General features: G+C 34.8%; 1 protein-coding gene across 2 annotated transcripts in view; it reads left to right on the top strand.

Annotated features, from left to right (window-relative positions):
* LOC126972005 (receptor-type tyrosine-protein phosphatase kappa) overlaps positions 1-21,184 on the top strand; it is a 231,125-nt gene that overhangs the window by 110,156 nt on the left and 99,785 nt on the right. For both annotated transcript variants that reach the window (XM_050818531.1, XM_050818532.1), the window contains exon 2: positions 7,911-8,179. In XM_050818531.1, coding sequence (XP_050674488.1) covers positions 7,987-8,179 — 193 coding nt within the window. In that variant the 5' untranslated portion in view covers positions 7,911-7,986. The remainder of the gene's footprint in view (positions 1-7,910; positions 8,180-21,184) is intronic.

A 21,184-nucleotide genomic window follows, 5' to 3' on the forward strand; every position in this document is an offset into this window, starting at 1 on the left:
GTCCAGAGAACTAATTTTGACATATAATACAAATAGCTGCGAAGGAACGAACAATACTCTGAAGTATTTTTGCAATTTGAATTAATTTCGTTCGTTTTCAGTGTTATTTTTACTTCAAGAATCAACGTAATAAATTACACAATTTTTTTGTAGTTTCCCACCATTTATCGATGTTTACTGAGGTTGTCATCACTAGTTTTAGTACCGCAGACTCTGGCTACATGGCCTACAGCGCCAAAATGGCGAATATCAAACAGGCACAAAAGAACTTTGACAACCGCTAGTCCAGTAGTATATAGTAGAGGCCAGTGGAGTAGATTCAGAAAATTATAGAGAATTACAGATCAGTTCTTGAGACGCTGCCATTCCATTTCAAATATTTTGCAGTATGAAACTTCGCCATTCCTTTCGCCGAGTAGAGGTCACCTTTGAGCGGATTTTACGAAATTCTATCTGCAAGAGTTTTTTATTATTATCTAAAGACTACGCGTATACTATAAAAGTTATGTTATTGGAACCCCACTCTGGGTATAGGCCTCCTCCAGCCTACTCCTTGTATCCCGTTTTTCCTCTTCATTCTTTTCCTGTCATTGTTATTATTTCATCTACCCATTTGTTTCTTGGGCGGCCTCTTTTTCTTTTGCCAAATGGTCCTTCCCAAATTGTCGTTTCTTCTATCCATCTTTTGTCTATGAATCTCACCACCTGCCCAGTCACAATTAAGTGTTACAACATACTCAAGAGCATCAGTTTTGTCCTTTTCCTAATGCTGTCACTTCTACTCTTTTGAATTTTTCTGATTTTCAACATACTCTTTTCCTTCGCTTTCTGTTAGATTGCTAGTTTGACATAAACGTAGCAGTAAAGACTCGGTAAAATGCAGGTGTCCATAAGAATCTTTTTGAGGTGCAGAGGGAACGACTCTTTTAAAATTTCTTTTAAGCTCCAGAATTTATTCCAGCTCATATTCATATATTATATCTATATAGTTAGATCAAACTTTCCGTGTGCAAACGAGCTTAACTAAAAGCAAAATGATGAAGAGATTAGTTCTACTTCAGCTGTCCGTGCCAACGGTCACGTTCGGCCCCATAATATTATCGCTTGCTTGGTTTGCATTTTGGATTGGATCTAGAGTTTGTGTGTTTTACAACTTTCCAATCCTGCTACTATAGGAATCTAGTACTCACTATTGTATTGACTAGTTGTTAACTTCTTTTCTTTGTAGTTCGCACAGGATGCCAGCTAGATTTAAGACCAGAGGTATTTTAGACCTAAGGAATCATTGAGAGCAAAATTCAAAGAAATTAACATCTTGACTGTTGCTTCTCAATATATTCTTGATAATGTAATGTATGTTCATAGGCACATAAGTGAATTTGCCAGAAACTGTCATAACCATAATGTTAACACCAGGAACTGACATAAGCTTATAATGCCTACTACTCGACTAAGTCGAGTTGACAAGTCTTTTGTATTTGTTTTTTGTTTAATTGTTAAAAAACGTTTGTGTGGTAAAGGTTACTATAACATAAATGACTTTCTTAATGATACCACAGATTGGGAATGGAGCAACCGCCCTCAGGCTATTAAATAATAAGTTTAATTGTACAATGTTACTTTGTGACTTTGTAAATGTTACTTTAATTGTAAGAGATATTTTTGATGAAAAAAAAGCCCGCGGAGTTTGTTGCGCCCATTCTTCTCAGGCCTGAGGCATTCGTTTTGGAATGGATGGCAGTTTATTGACTTTCAATAAGTGATTTCACATCCTATTTTGAATAAAAATATTTGAATTTGAATTTGAATTATGGGTACCACAACGGCGCCTATTTCTGCCGTAAAGCAGTAAAGTGTAGGCATTACTGTGTTTCGGTCTGAAGGGCGCCAAGCTAGTGATATTACTGGGCAAATGAGACTTAACATCTTATGTAGTGCCACTCAGAATTTTTGGATTTATCAAGAATCGTGTGTGGCACTGCATTGTGATGGGCAGGACGTACGAATTCCCAGCAGCTGAACATGCCGCTCATCTCGTTTCTTACTGTTATAAAATAACATACATCACTCACGCCTTGTTCCCGTCGGGCTAGGCAGAGACAATAGAACGCCTCTTGCTTCTATCCTTACAAACCTCATGCGCTTGCTCACATTACTCCTAAAAATACATGCTCGCCAGTTGCGGATACTTCGGACTTTTTCCTTTTTCAAAACGTCCCCAATTTGGTAACGAATATTCTACGAGATCTTCCGCAACCGACTTGCCTACAGACCCTTGCCTTATATATTTGATACGTCATTATTTCTTCATAAATTCGCTACGTGTCCAAACCATTTCAGCATTCATGTCTCAATTCCATTCTGCCTATTCTTTACTTTGTTTTCTGATTTCAGTTTTGTGCAGAATACTGATGTTTAAGAAAGTTCTTAAACAAAAAATGTCAATGTCATTAAATTCCTATAAAATTTACTCATCCATAAACACTGTGCAAAAAATTTAAGACACACTTTTGATAAAACAAGGATTGACAGTAATTTTCGATTTTTAAAGTAAATGTGCCATGTACTGGCATATTAATAGCATAATATATTTAAGGGTATAGTTTATTGCGGTTGGCAACGAAAATGAAGGCCGATGCAAAAAAACAATTTAAAGCAAACGTCTCTAAACTTAACAACATAAAAACACCAAGACCTACAGTTTTGAAGTTCTTTTGCGCAATAGATGCGCACTGAAAGTATAGAAAAGAGTTAGTAATATAAATAAGAAATACAGAGTTAACATGTAATGTAATAATATTGACACACTATTACACAAGGCATAGCCTAGTTTGGGGCAAGATAATTTGTGGACACAATATATTTAATACAATATATTTACTTTAACATACATGAATACATATTAACATCCATGACTCGGAAACAAAAATCCATAATCATAATATAAATATTTGCACCTACCGGGATTCGAACCCGGGACTTAGCTCAGTACGCAGGGTCACTAACCACTGGGCTACATGAATCGTCGATTATATTATTAATATATTAGTAAATAGGCGTACTTACATAGAATAAATAAAAACCCAGTAATAAGTATATGAATATTCACATATTTCTAATTTAAACTTTGACTTATGCATATGTTTGACATTGACAATCCTCATTTTCCCCCGTATCCTCAATTATATAATGCATTTTATGATGCATTTACGGACGTTCCCAATACACTATCTACAGATATAGATAAATTACTACCTTCTACTGTCAGTAATAAGCTGTGAATAATCTGTAGCTGTCCCAATATACCCGATAAGTCATTCTTATCGCCTTTTATTGGGACGAGTGAAATGCAATTTTCATACAAACTTGTATCGCTGGTAAGCTATACGTCGTCCCATTGACAGACAGCGTGTACGGATAAGGTGAGTTACCGTCGATAAGTTTATTGGGACAGAAAAGTCAGCGATAGTTACGACTTTTATCTCAAGTAAGAGATAGACTAAATATTGGGAACGTCCGTGAGTAAAAAGAATTTTTACATTATAAACACATCCTTCAACTTTATCAATAGAAAAATAGTAAGAAAGCACGAAATTAAATTTTATATGCGCTGCCTAAGTAGAAAAATCTAATATAAATCTAATAATCGCCATTTTATGTATCACATTCTAGTATTCTCAGGACAACAAGCACAGTTGTTTGCTCGGTTTTTCGCCCTAAAAACCGACGTGAATCTAGAAATTTTATCCAATACTTAAGAGCCGCTTCCGAGATGCGTATAATATGTTATTTTCTAGAACTATTCAATAATATAGGTAATTAAGCTTATGCTTTTTATAAATATATATCTCGGAGAATTAGAATATAAAAATAATATGGCCTGTATGATTATATTCTACTCTGTGTATTGGGCTGAACTGATGGCGAACGTCATCTTTCAAAGTGTGTTTGAAGTTGTCACTGTGTACGTCACTGTCGGTGACGTGATTGAAGTTAGTTATTATTGTCCATCAGTAGAGCGCTAATTGAGAAGTCGCATTCGTCTTCAAGCTAGCGCCCGCGCCGGTTGTGCGCACTGATCGACTTTAAACTACACGGAGGATACAAACACCGTGACGCCCGATTTTAAATCCAAATAAATCTCCGAGATATATTTATATCATCCCCACCATCTGGATGTATGGCGGTCCTCCACAGTGCGGTTTTCGAGGAGCTTTCTTCCACGTACTACAAAGCTGTGGAATGAGCTTTCTTGTGCGGTGTTAGGACATAGGTACCTCCAAAAAAACGCGCGTACACCTTCCTTAAAGGCCGGCAACGCTCCTGTGATTCCGCAAGAGAATGTGGGCGGCGGTGATCACTTAACACCAGGTGACCCGTACGCTCGTGTGTCCTCCTATTCCATAAAAATTAAAATATCGTAATTTGTGACATATGCGAATAAACACGGTTTCTATCGTTAAGATATATTTGACTTTGTTTAACTAACTTTCTGTCTGTGAGCACCCCTAACTGAACGCAAATGATGAATGGATTAGTTACTGTTTCTCCCTGTCAACTGTTTCAACGTTCGTTTTCACAATGTTATCGATGACTTTGCGGTTACATTGTATATAGGCGTCGAGTTTGTGGTTTACAATTGTCATAACACTGCCAATAGATCCGGGGTGTTTTATATTAAATGTCACTAACTGAGTTTACATTTATCGAACTTATCATTTGACAAATACTTTATAAGGCTTATCTATGTAGTTTTTATGGATTGATTAAAAGTATCCGGAACCGGATACGACTTGACTAACGGCGGTTTTCCATAACCTATCTATCTTTAGTTTAACTTACTAGAGGTACACAAATCTATCCTTTAACGCTTACTTACATTTCAATTATCTATTGACAGATAACATTGGACTGTAACTAGTATTAAAACTATAATGGACATAACTATGGATAGATAAGATCTTGTTATTAAACGGTGATAGCAATATATCCATAACTAGAGATAGGTTATTGAAAACGGCCGTAAGACTAGAATAAAAATAGAAAATAAATGTCTACCTTTATGGTGGTCTAATGAACTTAACATCAAATATTTTAATTTACATAAATTCTAGTAAATCAATACTATGTAACTTGTTAATTTTTAGTGGAGATAAACCCAAAAGCTAATCTAAACCTCTATTTTCAGCAACGCGCGCACACTAAAACAAAGTGACGTGTCGCAAGTGTCAGACGTAGCTTTCATGCACGCTAATGCTGGCCTGTAGTTATGCGTTGCCTAACAGCTAGAGGCTCTATATAGACGCATAAATTATCTATGTGTTGATCATTTAAGAATAGCTAATTCACAAGTTCGTTGTGCTTTTTCGTAAAAAAATATTAGTTACGTGATTTTGAATTAACATTACGAAGAATTATATTTTAGTTCAATTCGTCTTTCGCTTTTTCTTCAAGAATTGTTGGCTCATTATTTTCTTGATATTAACGTTGTTTATTTGCTTATTTTATGCATAACAGCCATTCATTTCTGTTCTTCAGAATTTTTTTTAATGGAATTTAAAATAATATGCTTACAAGTCACACCTTGATAAGTGATCACCACCCCTCAAACTCACCTGCAACACCTCACGAATCAAATAATTGATACAGTATCGGCCGCAAAACTCCGCGACTGGATAATAATTCCATAGTTTAGTTGTATGTGAAAAGAAATATTTGGGAGACTTACAGCTAGCTTAAAATAATTATAACTTATGAAATAATTAAAATTAATGAAGGCTACACAAATAAAATTTGAAAACAACATTTTATGAACAACGCGGGACTCTAACCCACGACCTCTTGCGTTCCGTACATAACAAATTGTTTAGTTTGGAGTTGTATTGGGGTTGAGCAGGCTATCAACTGTAAAGTTGATCCTGTTGATGAAGCCACAACCGTAAGTAAGTAGATTTTATTACGATGCGTCACTCGAACGGTTAGCCCCGTTGGCAGAGCACTGGCACGGAACGCGTCGTGGGTTCGAGTCCCGCAAAATTTTGTTGTTTTTCAAATTTCATTTGTGTATTAATCCTAGAAGTGAGGGTTATCACTTTATAAACATAACATATTGTAAAGAAGGCTACTTATAAGTTTCATTTATGTAGAACTATTGATATGATTTCATTTTCCGCTTTTAAACTATTATTGAAACTGGAAGAACTTATTAGATATGTTTAGGTTTCGGGGCATTATTTTGGGAATTGTCAAATCAAAGTAAAATTGAAATAAACTTAATTCAATTAGGCTTAAACTAAGCGATTTGATCGTCACTATAAATATTTCTTTTATATTACTAAATATTATGTTCGGAAAAAGTTGAGCTCGTGAGAAGAACATACAAGAAACTCAACGGCCGCTCTTTTCAATCAATAGAGTATGTTACAATGGCTGTAATATACGAAACAAATTAGTTTTTAAGCTGCTGCATCCATTATATGAATCGTGCTTAAATAATATCAAATAATTAATAAAAATAAATAACGAATAAACTGAAACCATATAAATTATTATATATTGGATGCATCAACCTTAAGAGGTACAATTCATTGCTTTTGTTCTTTTAACCACTTGGTTGAAATCCTTGAATTATGTGGAAATGTAAGAGTAAATTTTAGGTTTACCTTCTTGATAGTACAATAAGTAGTGTTTTACAAGTTTTTAGTGTTAAAAGTAACAATGACACACACCCCACATACGCACACTTGATCACACACACATATACTCACACACAACCACACACACACACACACACACACACACACAGACATGTTTGTATAATATTTTTCTTTTGTTACATTATATTTTTAGACTTAATTTGTGATCCCTAGTTTTTGGTACTGTTAATTTTAATTGATATGGAAGAGCGTGGCCTTCTGGCACAAGTGTTCCTCACTCAATAGAAAGTCACATCCACTTATTATGTTTGTGCCATTTTTGTTACTGAAATAAATATTTTTCAATTTTTTGTAAGGAAGCTTCGTGAACATGATGGTCGTGATTACTGTCCTATTTAGTTATCGGATTCAATAACTACAATTGGGTGGCAGGGATTAGGTCCATCAGCTCATCATAAATGAATACTCTTCATAAACTCCCCGTGATGAATGAAATGATACATAAAATAGTGGCGCTCTTCCACTGAGCCTTTCGAGTGACGTATCGCTGATAAATCTTCTATGTCTTGTTCTACTCTCAGATTGTGGGCTCATCTACAGAATCTTCATTACAGTTGATAACCTGCTCAACCCCAATATTTGCATATTAGGAAATTGACTTGATATGTCGCTCATTCAAATCTAAACAATTTGTTGCGGAAGCGATCGACGGAAAGCGAGAAGTCGCGAGTTCATTAATTATGTTTTCAAATTTAATTTTTGTAATAAATCCCATAAGTGAGAGTTATCACTTTAAAAAAAATACTTGGCGTTGCGTAGAGATGTCGCTTCATTGTGTGTCTTCTACCGCATATATCACGGGGGAGTGTTCCGAAGAGCTGTTTAACCTGATTCCTGCCGCCGAATTCCACCTTCGAACGACACGCCACAAGTTAGAATATCATCCCCACCATCTGAATGTGTGTCGGTCCTCCACAGTGCGGTTTTCAAGGAGCTTTCTTACACGTACCACAAAGCTGTGGAATGAACTTCCTTATGCAGTGTTTCCGGGACGATACGACATGGGTACCTTCAAAAAAAGCGCGTACACTTTCCTTAAAGGCCGGCAACGCTCCTCTGGTGTTGCAAGAGATTGTGGGCGGCGGTGATCACTTAACAACAGGTGACCCGTACGCTCGTTTGTCCTCCTATTCCATAAAAAAAATTGTTACATATATTTGTTCATTAAAGTAATATATCTTTTTCTTGTTTCAGATACAAACAACTGTGAATCAGTGTCGTTTTATGTGCGATAGTGTGTGATGTGTTAATTTTTTTTTTTAAAACAACAATGTCGTCACGAGGTCAACGAGGTCCGTCCCTTGCCACTAGCCAGCGAAAGCACAGGTCCAGATCAGCTCCCAGATATGACCTGGAGAAGAAACCGAAGAAGAAAGACGCTAAAGCCGCGGGCACTAGTAGTTTAGTCTCTATTCCTAATAGCATAAAGCTCACAATGCTTAACAGTGGACTTATTTCTTTTGGTAAGTGTTACTGTTTCTCCTTATATATAGCTTAGATACTTGTTTTACTTAAGCTTCAAAAGAAACCCGTCGATTAAAAAACAAATCGATTAGCTCTTAATGATTTTTAAATATACAAATTACAAAACTAAAAGTTATGAACGATGCGGGATTCGATCTCGTGTCTATCGGAATATGCCGCAGCGTTTTAACCACATAACCAACTGTCCCAATGACGTTTATCGATAAATCTTGGTATTCACTAGTTAATTCTTTCGTAGAAGAGAGAGAAATCACCTTAACACATAAAATTGATAACTTAGATAGTTATCCTTGATTGGTTGAGCTTAACGTTATGATAATAAAAAGAATCCCGACTAGATTATGGTAGGTAGGTAGCACATCGGCGCCTATTTCTGCCGTGAAGCAGTAATGTGTCAGTATTACTGCGTTTCGGTCTGAAGGGCGCCGTAGCTAGTGAAATTAATGGGAAAATGAGACATAACATCCTATATCTCAAGGTGACGAGCGCAGTCATAGAGCCGCTCAGAATTTTTGGGTTGTTCAAGAATCCTGAGTGGCACTGCATTGTCATGGATAGGGCATATCAATAACCATAATGTAGTGCTCGTCTCGTCTCTTATTTTCATAAAAAATAAATCCTTTTTATTATATAAATTTCTTAATTTGCATAGCGGGTATTTAGGTTAAAACTGTAATCAGTCAATTGTCATTAAATAATTGAAATAAATTTATCGCAATATTACTATTATAAGCTTTACTGGTACTAATCTTGTAATATTATTTTAGAAACTAAAGCATTTTCGGGCTTAGAAATTACTCCATTGAGAAGGTTAAGCGAAAGGCTGGAAAGACCTGCGGATCGCTATGGACTACCCCAGCTTTATCTGAGGGATTAGGGACATTAACAATTAAATACCAATACCAGTATACCGCATTTAATATCAAACCACACAAAATCGCATCCAAATATAATATATACTACTAGCTGACCCGACAGACGTTGTTCTGTACATATTAAATAATAAACTATTTTTTATGAATTCGTCAATAATTTTTCGTAACATCTTTATTTCGCAAAATATGCTCGCTGTTGTTGAAACGAAATTGTTTCACGGCAGAACTGTCAAACCGTGAGTCATAAAATTCTCTCATAGAAAATATGTCCTTATAAAACAAATATTGAAAATAAAAATAAAATATGGGTCCCAAATCGAAATAAAAACTATCTTATCTCTCAAGTTGGACTAAACTGCACACCATGAAGTAATCCCCATTAAAACCCATTCATTAGTTATAAGTCCATCGCTTACAAACAACGTGACACGTAATTTATACATATTAAGATTAGCTGACCCGACAGACGTTGTTCTGTTAATAATAAATAAAACTCCTACGAGTGGAATTTCGTAAAATCCGTTCTTAGCTGACCTCTACTCGGCGATAGGAATATTCCTAACAAATTTCAAGTTTATGCGTCGGCTTATGGTTCCAGAGATATCGTGATGAGTCAATTTATACGTGGAAATGTCTTATATATATATTGTATATATATAGATAACTTGCCAGGCGTCGAGCTGTCAAAAAACAAATTAATAAATGGCAAAAATTTATATCATTTTCATTCCTTCCCTTGTGCAATAAAAATTAAACTAGTCATACTAATGACATGTAGCTCTGAAATATCATTATCATAAGTAAACTGAAGTACGGCTTAATGTTACGCAATCAACAGTTCAGCTTAAATTACGTATTCGCACGGAATATTCATATGATTCCGTCAAAATATATAGTTATGCGTTACCTCGTTAGCTTAGATTAAGGATTGGTCTCCGCTGCTGTCCAACTAGATACCGCAGGCGTAGTCGCAAAGTGCGGCAACTAATACTACGCTCAAATGGGTGTAATCGTGCCAGTCTCGAATAATTTGTGACGTTGATGTTCTGTTAAACTTTGCTAATAATTCAAACTAGAATTTTGGGTTGCGTAGTAAAACTTTTTATAAAATAATGCTACAAGATATAAGAAAGACACTGTGATCACATATCATCAGTAAGTATTTTGTATTTTATTAATTTCAATGTAAAATAACACGAAGCATATGTCACAAAATTGTATGCTATTGAGTGTCAAGATGCCACGCACACAAGCATCTAATAGTTGCCGTAATAAAAAAGCTATTGTTCTTAGGTAGTGCGGTATCTAGTTGGAACGCAGTGAAGACCAATACTTAATCTAAGCTCGTTAGGTAGTAAGTTTACTATTATAAAATGATAACATTGAGAATTAGTAAAACCTATTATTCAATTGCCCAATTATAATGCACTCATTTTACTGTGTAGCACATTGTTTAATTTTATCATACATCAAGTATTCAAAATAGATAGAGACACTGTATGGTGGTAATCCTTTTAACCGCAATCCTAATGAAGAGACTTCAAGTCTAGCAGAAAGTGTACGTAATCGAATCTAAGGCGCATAAATTTTTTTCATAATTAAAATGAAGGGAAAATCTTTTCTTGTAAATTTTACAATTTACACAATACAATTACTAACTAAGGTCAACTTTGGTGGTTTTTCTTTCCTTGAAGAATAATTACTTTAATCGTGTTACGGCTTTTATAATATTTCGATTATATATATCAAGAATCAAGGGGATCTGCCAATGTGACACTTTTTAGCAGTGGAAGCACAAACTTGTGTCAGCTAAGGGTTTAATTGGACTAAAATTTGTGAGCCCCATTGCCAATTATAGTCTCGATATCAGATACAAGTTTGTTCCGGTTTGCGTCTACGTTATCTCAGAAGATTTTGGAAAAAAAAGCATACTCTTTACTGAAATAAGCATATAACATTTCTATTGCTTCCATATTTAGATTTCTACCTTTCCAATCACGCAAATTGAACACAAACATCTATAAGCTGCAGAAAATTTTCAAGTGTAAGACAAATTCACTATTCGGATACGAGTCGAGTACATTCGAGTTTACTGACGTCGATACATTAGTTTTATAAATAGCAAGGAATGTTGCGAACTCCAGCTTATATATAGAGTGAATTTTCCACTTCAACAACCTTTCAATAGCGTGCGTAAACATTTTATGGTATTCTGGAGCGATCTATATTTTTATAGCAGCCATATAAACATAATAACACACAAGTTTATTTACATCAAACAATATTGAATCTTGTTGACAAAAACGTCCCTTTTGAATCGTCGCTTCGTTTGCCAATTCAGAATATTGTTTTTTGATGAAAAAATCGCTAAAAATTCTTTGTTATATCCAAAAAATTGATCATTCGATCACCTGGCGCTGCGTTGCTTCATTGCGTGTCTTCTAAGAGTCTGTCTCTCGAAGAGTTGTGTGTTAATTAATCCCAGCTTTATGTTATATAATATAACATCAGATAGCGACACGTAATATGTGAACGGACATGCACATTGTGCGTGTGTGTACAAGTGCATACACTTATACACACACGCAGAGGAAGCCTATTAACTCAATGTAAATATTATTACATCCACCTATGAAGCAATATACCTATAAGCAACAGCTTGAGGTCTCTATCCCCGCTAGGCAATAGGTAATTTATATAAGTATATACGTCATGTTTCTGATTATCTATTTAATATATGAATATTGTGTGGCTGGGATGCACGTTTCATTATCAATAAAATGAAATGAAGTTATTTCACTTATAATAAGTTCGGACGAGTAAGTAATCGTACATAAGTCTGTATTTCAAGGTATATAGCTAATTGTTTAGTTTACATAACGAAAATGACAACTAATTTTTGCCATTATCATCTCTATATAATTCCTAATACCTGACACTGATTGGTTGAACACGCTCAATAATTGGGAAACACGAAATTTCCGAGAAGAAATGACATTAGTCGTTTCGTATTGCATGCAAATAAATGAGGACATACTGGAATTTTGCGGTGCGTTATGAAACGTTTTAACTTTTCTGTATTTTTTCTAATATCTAGGTTTTTGAAAGCAAAATATCATAAAATTTTTCATGTTCCATTTGGCCAATTTTATCTGTGTACTTATGTTTGTGCTTCACGGGGATTTTCATTAAATCGAATTAATTATCGAATAACTGACCTCATTCAGAAAATTTTATGTATATAGAGTAGTTTATCAGTCACCTATTATTTTCGTAATGTATACATAATATTATTTCACTTAGTGCCCTATTTCTACTAATTATGTTTATTGAATTTCATTTATGTTTGTGTATATTTTTATATAAGTGACGGCCATTTGAGCATGTGGCTTACTTGATCAAAAACTCGGAAACCAGTTAGTCACCCATTGACATCCTCTAGACCAAGCGATCTTTCGTCCTTTAAGATGAGAGTTTGCTCTTTCCTTGAAGATTCCTAAAACGTATTGGTTCGGGAAATCTTCCACAAACGTCTGGTTGTCAAATTCCAGACGTCAACAAGAAGCGGGTGGAATTTTGCATTTTGACTTTATGTTTGGTAGTGGAATTCGGTTGATGGTATCAACCTTAAGGACACCGAACTCGATTGATGTGAGATTCTCGTGAGATGAGTGGGCGAAAATCTGGAGATCATCAGCACACATACAATACATAGAACGAAGTCTTGAAAATATTGAATTAATGAAAATAGTATAAAGCAGATGAGACAATACGCCACCTTGAGGCACACCGACTGTGATGTTGCAGCAAGTAGATTATTTATAGATCCTTTAACTGTCGACGAGCAGCCAAGTAACTAATTACTACTAACTACATTTACTGGTACAGAAATGTTCAAAGAACTCATTACTCCCAACAGAACGTCAAAGTCGAAAGAACTGAAGGCATTACTATAATCTAGTAACGTCAGGATCGTAACAATAGCCTTAGAAACAAATCATATAATTTTTTAATGTAAATACATTATATAAGTATCGACAACACTCCGACTCATACAAATAAATATTTGTATGAGTCGTGGTAACATAGTTCTTAACAAATTGGTAGATTCACAGCACAATTAACAAATAAATTGGCATAACAATATTTGATTGTCAATATTACAGTTATAATATGTATTCGTCATTTTTAATTCAATAATATAATATTAAATAAACATTTGTTGGTACCACTCTCAAATAATAACTCTTAAATACTAATTTTTAATCTGTCTAATCTAATTTTTAGCTAAAGAATTCTTTTAAACTAAAGATTTTTATCTGGGAATATACATTTATATTCATACACCTACATTGTAATATTTATTTTATATACCTTTACTATTTATAAGAGAGAAGTATAGTTGCTTGTTAGAAATTATCTTTTGAATCTTATTGCAGCTACGACACACTACGATAACCTCAAATGAGTTAAAATTCAAATTCAAATTAAAATATTTGTCTCGATTTTCAAATCCCGATAACAGCAATAAATGTTGTTATTTTAATGGGGTCTAATGCTCAGGGGCTTTTATTACTCTAAGTCTTAAAATATATTAATAACGTCACTCAGATCAGTAATAAGGACAGATGTTGCCATTTTACATCTTCTCGTCCAATTAAAATACTATCCAAAATAATATATTTATCAAGAAACGATCTGTACTTAATGAATAATGGAATAATATTACTGATAAATACTTACTGTCGAAATGGAAAGTTTTGGCAGAGCAATGTACTGACTCATCCTGTTATGAATGAAACGTTTGGAAACGTGGGCGTCAATGAGTGAATTTTCCATCTCGTAGGCGCATTTGTAGTGACCGTATTACAATTATCATAGCAGTGAATTGGAAATAACTGAGTGTTCAAGATATTTGAGGTTAAGGACATTTCTACTTGATGACTTCCAAGGTCAAACAATGAAAAAACACACTCAATCACGGATTACGTGTTCAAACGCCTTCAGGAATTTGAACCTTGGCAAAGAATGAACCAGACTTAAGTTAGGAGACCCATGTATAGTCTTTCGAAACAATTTGTTATTTTTTAAAGTGATACCTTCACTTTTGGGATTAATTACACAAATTAAATTTGAAAATATGTAATAATTTTGAAAGAGCGACATCTTAATGTAATTTGGGTAATATGCAAATATTGGGATTGAGCAGGCTATCAACTGTAGAGTAGATCCTGTAGATGAAGCTACAACCTGAGAGTTGAACAAGACATACAAGATTTATCAACGATACGCCACTCGAACGGTTGGCTCAGTGGTAAGAGCGCTCGCACGAAACGCGAGAGGTCGTGGGTTCGAGTTCCGTTCATAACGTTCATAAATTTTGATTTCAAATTTAATTTGTGTATATTCTTTCGATCTCAGAATAAAGAGAATCCAGTAGGAGTGTTCAATCGCATTTCTAAGCAAAGCATTGTTTCCAAAATGACTCCCCGCCCGCGCCACAAACACACTCTCTACAAAATGTAATTTTTTTCTAATAAATAATTTTTCTATAATTAACGCGAGTGTTACATATTTAAATAAAGATTGAAAGGCGTATAATTGTAACTGTGTTTTATTACATTAGATTTTTGCGTAAAAGTTACATTTCTATTATTATTTTAGTCAACCCGACGTTTCAGGGGGACAATCCCGCTGAAAACGAGATCTGGAAAGGTCTTGAAACGTCGGATTTTTTGCTTAATTTCCAGCAGTGTGGATAATAAAAGCTGAGAGTATCATATATTTTAAAAAGTTTTATATTATATTTTAATTACTAAATGTCATCGTTCAAATCTTTATGTGTAAACGCTCGCGACTTCATCCGACTTGAGAACGTATCGCATACCGCGTTAAAATTCAAACTTATGATTAATATTAACCAAAAACTACGAGTAAAAAATATAAATACCTCACTCGTATGATTGGCCTCAAATTTAATAGACACTAGACAAATTGTTTTCCTTCATAAAAGGCATTCATTTTCTCAAAATTGATTCCTTCAGAATTCTTTTTGATGCTTTTTCTAATATAATACCGCGTCGGAAATAAATGGCACTCTGAGAGAGCGGCGCAAGAAGCTCTCCCAATATTTTTTTGCGCTCTTTTTAATAAAATATATAATATTGTACTATCATTGCTATTGCTATAAAATAATCATAATCTAGTCCCAGGCTGTCGCATCACTTAGCTATCAGCTGTGGAGTAGTAGGTTTTACGACAGAGCCATTTTTAATAAAACATTTAAATATATTTATAGATAATGCCTGAACAGTGGGACTTTATTATAAAAGTGTATGTATACGTTTACCCTTAAAGCTAGTATCTTATGAAGCCTACTAGAATTAGTTACAAGAAATCCCTTATTTCTAGTGTTATAATTATGAAAATCACTACTAAGAGCAAAAAGGTGAAGATTTTTGTGACCGCAATTCATTATAATATGTGTACCCGAGCTAAAACTCGTAATACGGAACTCTGAATTTAGGGATAATTGTACAATATCCTTTTCGTACCCGTGATAAAGCCCGTGCAACATTTCATGCAGATTGACTAAACAAACTCAGGATTTATAATTTTAGTGAGGATGTTCTGTGTAGTTTGCTCACTGACCAATATCGATAGAGATTTAACAAAGCAATTGAGTTTATCGATATCGATGTTCGGACTGGAACGCTATCGGGTAATACGATTGGCAAATAGCTTTCAATACGTCAATCTCTAGTTTGCCATATTCAAAAGATCGAGATAGATTCTATTTTTTTACTAACTTGTTTAATGCATTGAGAACTTTACGTTTGTGTATTTTTGTTGCATCACGTTACATAATATATTGTCCTTACATCATTAATACATCTAGATAGATTATGAAAGCTTGATTAGATTTAGAGCTAGATAACTATATTTTAGAACTATCCTCTATTTTGATCAATTCCCGCACACTAACACAAAGTGTCATACAAATAGCGAGTGTAAGACGTAGCTTGTCACGCACACTGAATCATTAATACTGGCCTGTTTTTATCGGTTGTCTATCAGCAAGAGACTATCCTGACGTATACATTATCTAAGATATTGTCATGGAAATGATTTGTAAAACGATGAAGCTGTAAATGATGATTTAAAGAGTGGCAATGAGATTCTTGCCACTTCTTCTCATTAAAACTCAATCTTTTCCAAAGTGGTGGTTAATGTATAAAGACATGAAAACTGTTGTCATTTCCTTGACCTACATGAGTAAAGTGATTTTGTTTTAATTTGATTTATTCTAGTTTTAAAGGAAAATTAAAAATTAGTTTAAAAGTAAAATTACAATGGTTCGGAAAAAGAAGCATTTTACATCCAGCATTATTATATTTGTCATCAGCTTCTATATAGAGCATTAATTTTACTTAAGGTATTTAAAATTCACGGCGTATTCAATCTCATTTTAGTATAAAAATATCGCAATAAATACAACATAAATACTTCGAAAATTTATATTATTATAATTCCAAAACTTTCCTTGATTTACACGCGCGAGGACCTACATACCTACGCTCAAAAATCACGTTTCTAAATAAACAAACGAGTAGTACGGTCAAATTAACTTGTATTTTGAATTATATTTTTGCATTAATATGTTTTTAATGACGAATAGACGTATCGTAGAATATCTAGTTGGAGCGCAGCGGATATCAATCCTTAATCTACGCTTTTTTCACATTTCACATTTAAAACAAAACGTATATTGTACAATAATAAAATTAAGCACTCAAGCAGATATACCTGATAGAATAAAAATCCGATAGCTATATTTTTTTACAATTTTGTTGAAGTGTGACCCATGCTCTTTCAGCGCCTACAATAATAGTGACAACAAAATTGTTTAAGCTATATACTAGCTCTCACTATTGTACGGATTGTCTCCACAATTTATTTTTCTATAATATTGTATCGATGACTTTAATATACTTATATACTATGTTATTTTTTTATGTCAAATCAAATCAAAATCACTTTATTCATGTAGTCTTCTAAATCAACCATTATCAATTAAAATATTTTTTTTTCTTATGAAAATAAGGGATAAGATGAGCAGGACGTTCAGCTGATGGTATTTGATACGCTCTGCCCATTACAATGCAATGCAGCTCAGGATTCTTGAAAAACCTTAAAACTTCTGAGCAGCACTGCAATTGCGCTCGTCACCTTTAGACATAATAAGATGTTAAGTCTCATTTCTTTCTGCTTCACGGCAGAAACAGGCACTGTTGTGGTACCCATAATCTAGCCAGCATCCTGTACAAAAGCCTCCCACTGGTAATATGTAAAGGGATGCAATAGTGGATGCATCAATCCACACATATATATATAAAGGTTTCAGTTATACTTCTACATAGATTATGAGAACTGTGAAAACTTCGAAAAAAGTTGAGTTAAGAATGAACCTCTCGAGTCTAAGACGTAGTTTGTCACGCACACCAAATTATTTAACCGGGCCTGTTTTTATCTAACAACTAGAGATTTATCTAACAACAAGAAACTCTATCTAGACCTATAAATTATCTAAGTGAAATAAGTTTAAAGTGGTTAAATGGGTGTAATAGTAAATAACTTTCACCATTAATTATTCCGTAAGATAAACCTTAATTATTTATCAGTACGTTTCGCTGATCTTTCAATTAGTGGAGCATTATTAATTTTTTGGCTTATAAAGCGAAGCACAAGATGGTTAAGGCATAGAGTTTGAATGAAGGCTCACTGTCTAGCTTTTATTAGCATTATATAAAGTTCTGAGAGGCACTTGAAACTTTGTCCGTATAGGCCGACAGTGAAGTTGTTATTCAGTTCCTGCTTTTTAAAAATGAATGGAGGCTTCGCTGTTGATTCGCTTTGAAAAATTAATTTTTCAGCCACTGTCTCGGAAATTGTCAAATCAAATCAAATCAAAATCACTTTATTAAGGTAGGTCACGGAAATTACACTTATGAATGTCAAAAAAATTACATTTCTTGTTAATTTACCGCCACTTAGTAAAGGGTTGAGCTAATCAGAAAAAGTGGCAAAAACCTCATTGCCACTCTTTTAAATCAATATTTATATGATGGAATAACTAAACAATGCCTATATCTACTTTCGAGCCATTAAAAAAAAGAAGATTGGTAGCTGTAGCATACAATCTTCTATATCGACTAGTGATCTCACTGTGGAATTGTATAGTAGGGCTATTTAACTTGATTCCTGGCATACTTGTCTGTAATACATTGGATGTAGATTTAATACAAGACTTAAATACATAACAGTCTTCGTCTCGAGCAGTAATGACTTCTGCCAGCTGTTGGTGGTGATGTTTATTTTAGTGATCGTTGGTGTTCCCCAAGTCTGTGTGCTATCTCCAAGCATATACATATGGTGTGTTTGATGCCTTCAACATGCATTGTCAAATATGTACACATATGTGTTTATATGTGTACATATTTCTGATGTGTCATGTCATCATCCACGGACGAGTAAAAAAAGAAGGACTCCGTGTCACCTGACATAACAGTGAAGCACCAAAACAAGCCACACCAAAACAATTGATTAAATACATAGCCCGACGCACACACTTACACTAATACAAGCTGATGGGCCGCCATTATGAGATTTGCCATCGTCTGTGACAGATCAGTATGCGTCGCAATAAAACATTAAAAAATGTCGTCGTGCGTTGTGAAAAAGTGTAAAAACGATACTATTAAAGTATTTGTGGCCATATATGATTATTTAAGGCAGAATATATTGTGTAACTGATATCCTCCGTCACCGCACACATACTAGCATAAAGGTGCTTCACTCGCTAATATCACGGTGCGGAGTCCTTCTTTTTTTACTCGTCCGTGATCATCATCATAATCATCAGCTTCATCATCTTAAAATGCGTTAAATACTAGAAGGTAAAGAAAATTTTTGACATTCATAGGTGTCATTTCCTTGACCTAAGTGATTTTATTTGATTTGATTATACTCGTACGTGCTCCGTGTCTCTGACGAAATTGGTCACCAGTGCCTAAAGATACTACACTGGCCTTTAAAAGTAAGTATCACACTTGTAAAATTGGGATAACGTTTTAAGTTCACAAGATATACTTTAATTTTGTACATAAAAACTTTATAGTCGGTAACCTTCTTTTAAGAATTGGCTGAAAAAAAACTTCAAAAACAAAACCATTCCTTTTTCAAAGTGGACGTTTCCGAATTACAATTTTACCATTCACATTTTTCTTTCTGTTTTAAATTTTTTTCAAGATCGATGGGTCTTGTTTTAAAAATTTATGCTAAGAAGCACATAACATTTATTTATCATGCCTCTTTCAGTTGAAGAATGTGCTAGGATCATGGCTTTTCTGGAACTAGGCATCAGTATGCGTCGCACTACAAGAATGGTGGGTGTGACGGTACGAACGGTCCAGAGGGTAAAGCGAAGGTACGAAGAGACTGGATACCATCTGAGGAGACCTTGTAATGGCAGACCCAGGTGTACCAGTGCCCGAGAAGATCGTTATATTATTTCCACTGTGTTAAGAAATCGCCACCAAGATGTAGTTGAAGTCCAGCAACAGCTACTTCAGACCCGGAGGGACTACATTAGTGACAGTACAGTGAGAAGAAGACTTGCTGAAGCAAATTTGAAACCCCGAAGACCAGCGAGTGGCCCAAAACTCAAGAGACAGCATCGAGTAGCGAGACTGCGATACGCCCGTGAACACATGCAGTGGGATGAAGAAGAATGGCCAAGAATTTTGTTTGCAGATGAGTCTCGATTCTCCCTTTACACTTCTGATGGAAGGCGAAGTGTTTACAGGCGACCTGGTGAGCGATACCTTCAAGCCTGCATCTCAGAAAGAGTCCAATACGGTGGAGGCAGTGTACATGTATGGGCTGGCATATCTTCAGAAGGTCGCACAGAGCTAGTAGCCATAGAAAATGGCACCCTCACAGGGCAAAGATATGCTCAAGAGATTCTCAATGAGTATGCAGGGCCGTATTTAGCAAATATGGGTGATGGATCGATGCTGATGCATGATAATGCCCGGCCACACACGGCTCATATCGTACAAGAGTATATTCAGGAGGTCGGTATCAGCGTGATGGCTTGGCCATCAAGAAGTCCTGATCTCAACCCGATTGAACACGCCTGGGATGAGCTTGGGAGGCTAGTCAGAAATCGCAGACCACCACCTACTACCCTCAGGGCACTAAAGCAGGCCCTGGTTTTTTTAACACTAATCTAAAAATGTCTATTTTCATTGTTTTATCTTTTTTAAGTTAAAAATGTTACTAATGTATAATTTTAGTTTCTAAGAATTAAGGCCTATAAAATTTGCAACAAAACGTTTTTAATCTTAAATCTCTACCTTCTATAGTTGAGAAAAAAAAATAATTTGAAAAGTGTGATACTTACTTTTGCAGGCCAGTGTAGTATGTTTAAATAATATCCCGCATTTTTATAATATAAACAAACAGTTTCTTCTTACACTAATTCAAAGTCCTGTAAAAATGTTTACACAGTTTGTCTACAGGATTGAGCGAGTCTCATACAAAAAATCCTAAAATGATAAAATATGACCTTTGCCTTGCGTAGAATTGTTTACTCGGCGGATTAGTGTGTTTGTTTGCAAGCAAGAATTGAAACCATTTTAATAATACATCTTGGTTCGTGATTTTTTTCTCTTGCTTATATTTTGTTTTTTCTATTGTCATTAATAAATTATTTTTTTGTAATGTCGCAATGTCGTAGAACGTACGGCACTCCACACAAACCCAAGTGGTTTATTGGTGCTATTGTATTATAGTGTACTTTATGTTCCTTTAAATAAATTAATAATAAACAAAACACTTTTAAAGGATTAAAACGCGTGTAAAAACACCCAAACTGGTGTTTTTTCACCCAAATTTCAATAGAGGAGACCGCCTTAAATTTAAATATAAATATATAAATGCCTTCTGGAATATTTCTCTTACTAACTGCTCGATCATCACCTATGCAGATGATACAGCCCTCCTAGTCCATGGACGCGAACGGCCTACCACTTATGCTTTAGCGGA

The sequence above is a fragment of the Leptidea sinapis genome, chromosome 25 (genome assembly GCF_905404315.1).
Source record: "Leptidea sinapis chromosome 25, ilLepSina1.1, whole genome shotgun sequence".
Taxonomy (NCBI): Eukaryota; Metazoa; Arthropoda; class Insecta; order Lepidoptera; family Pieridae; genus Leptidea; species Leptidea sinapis.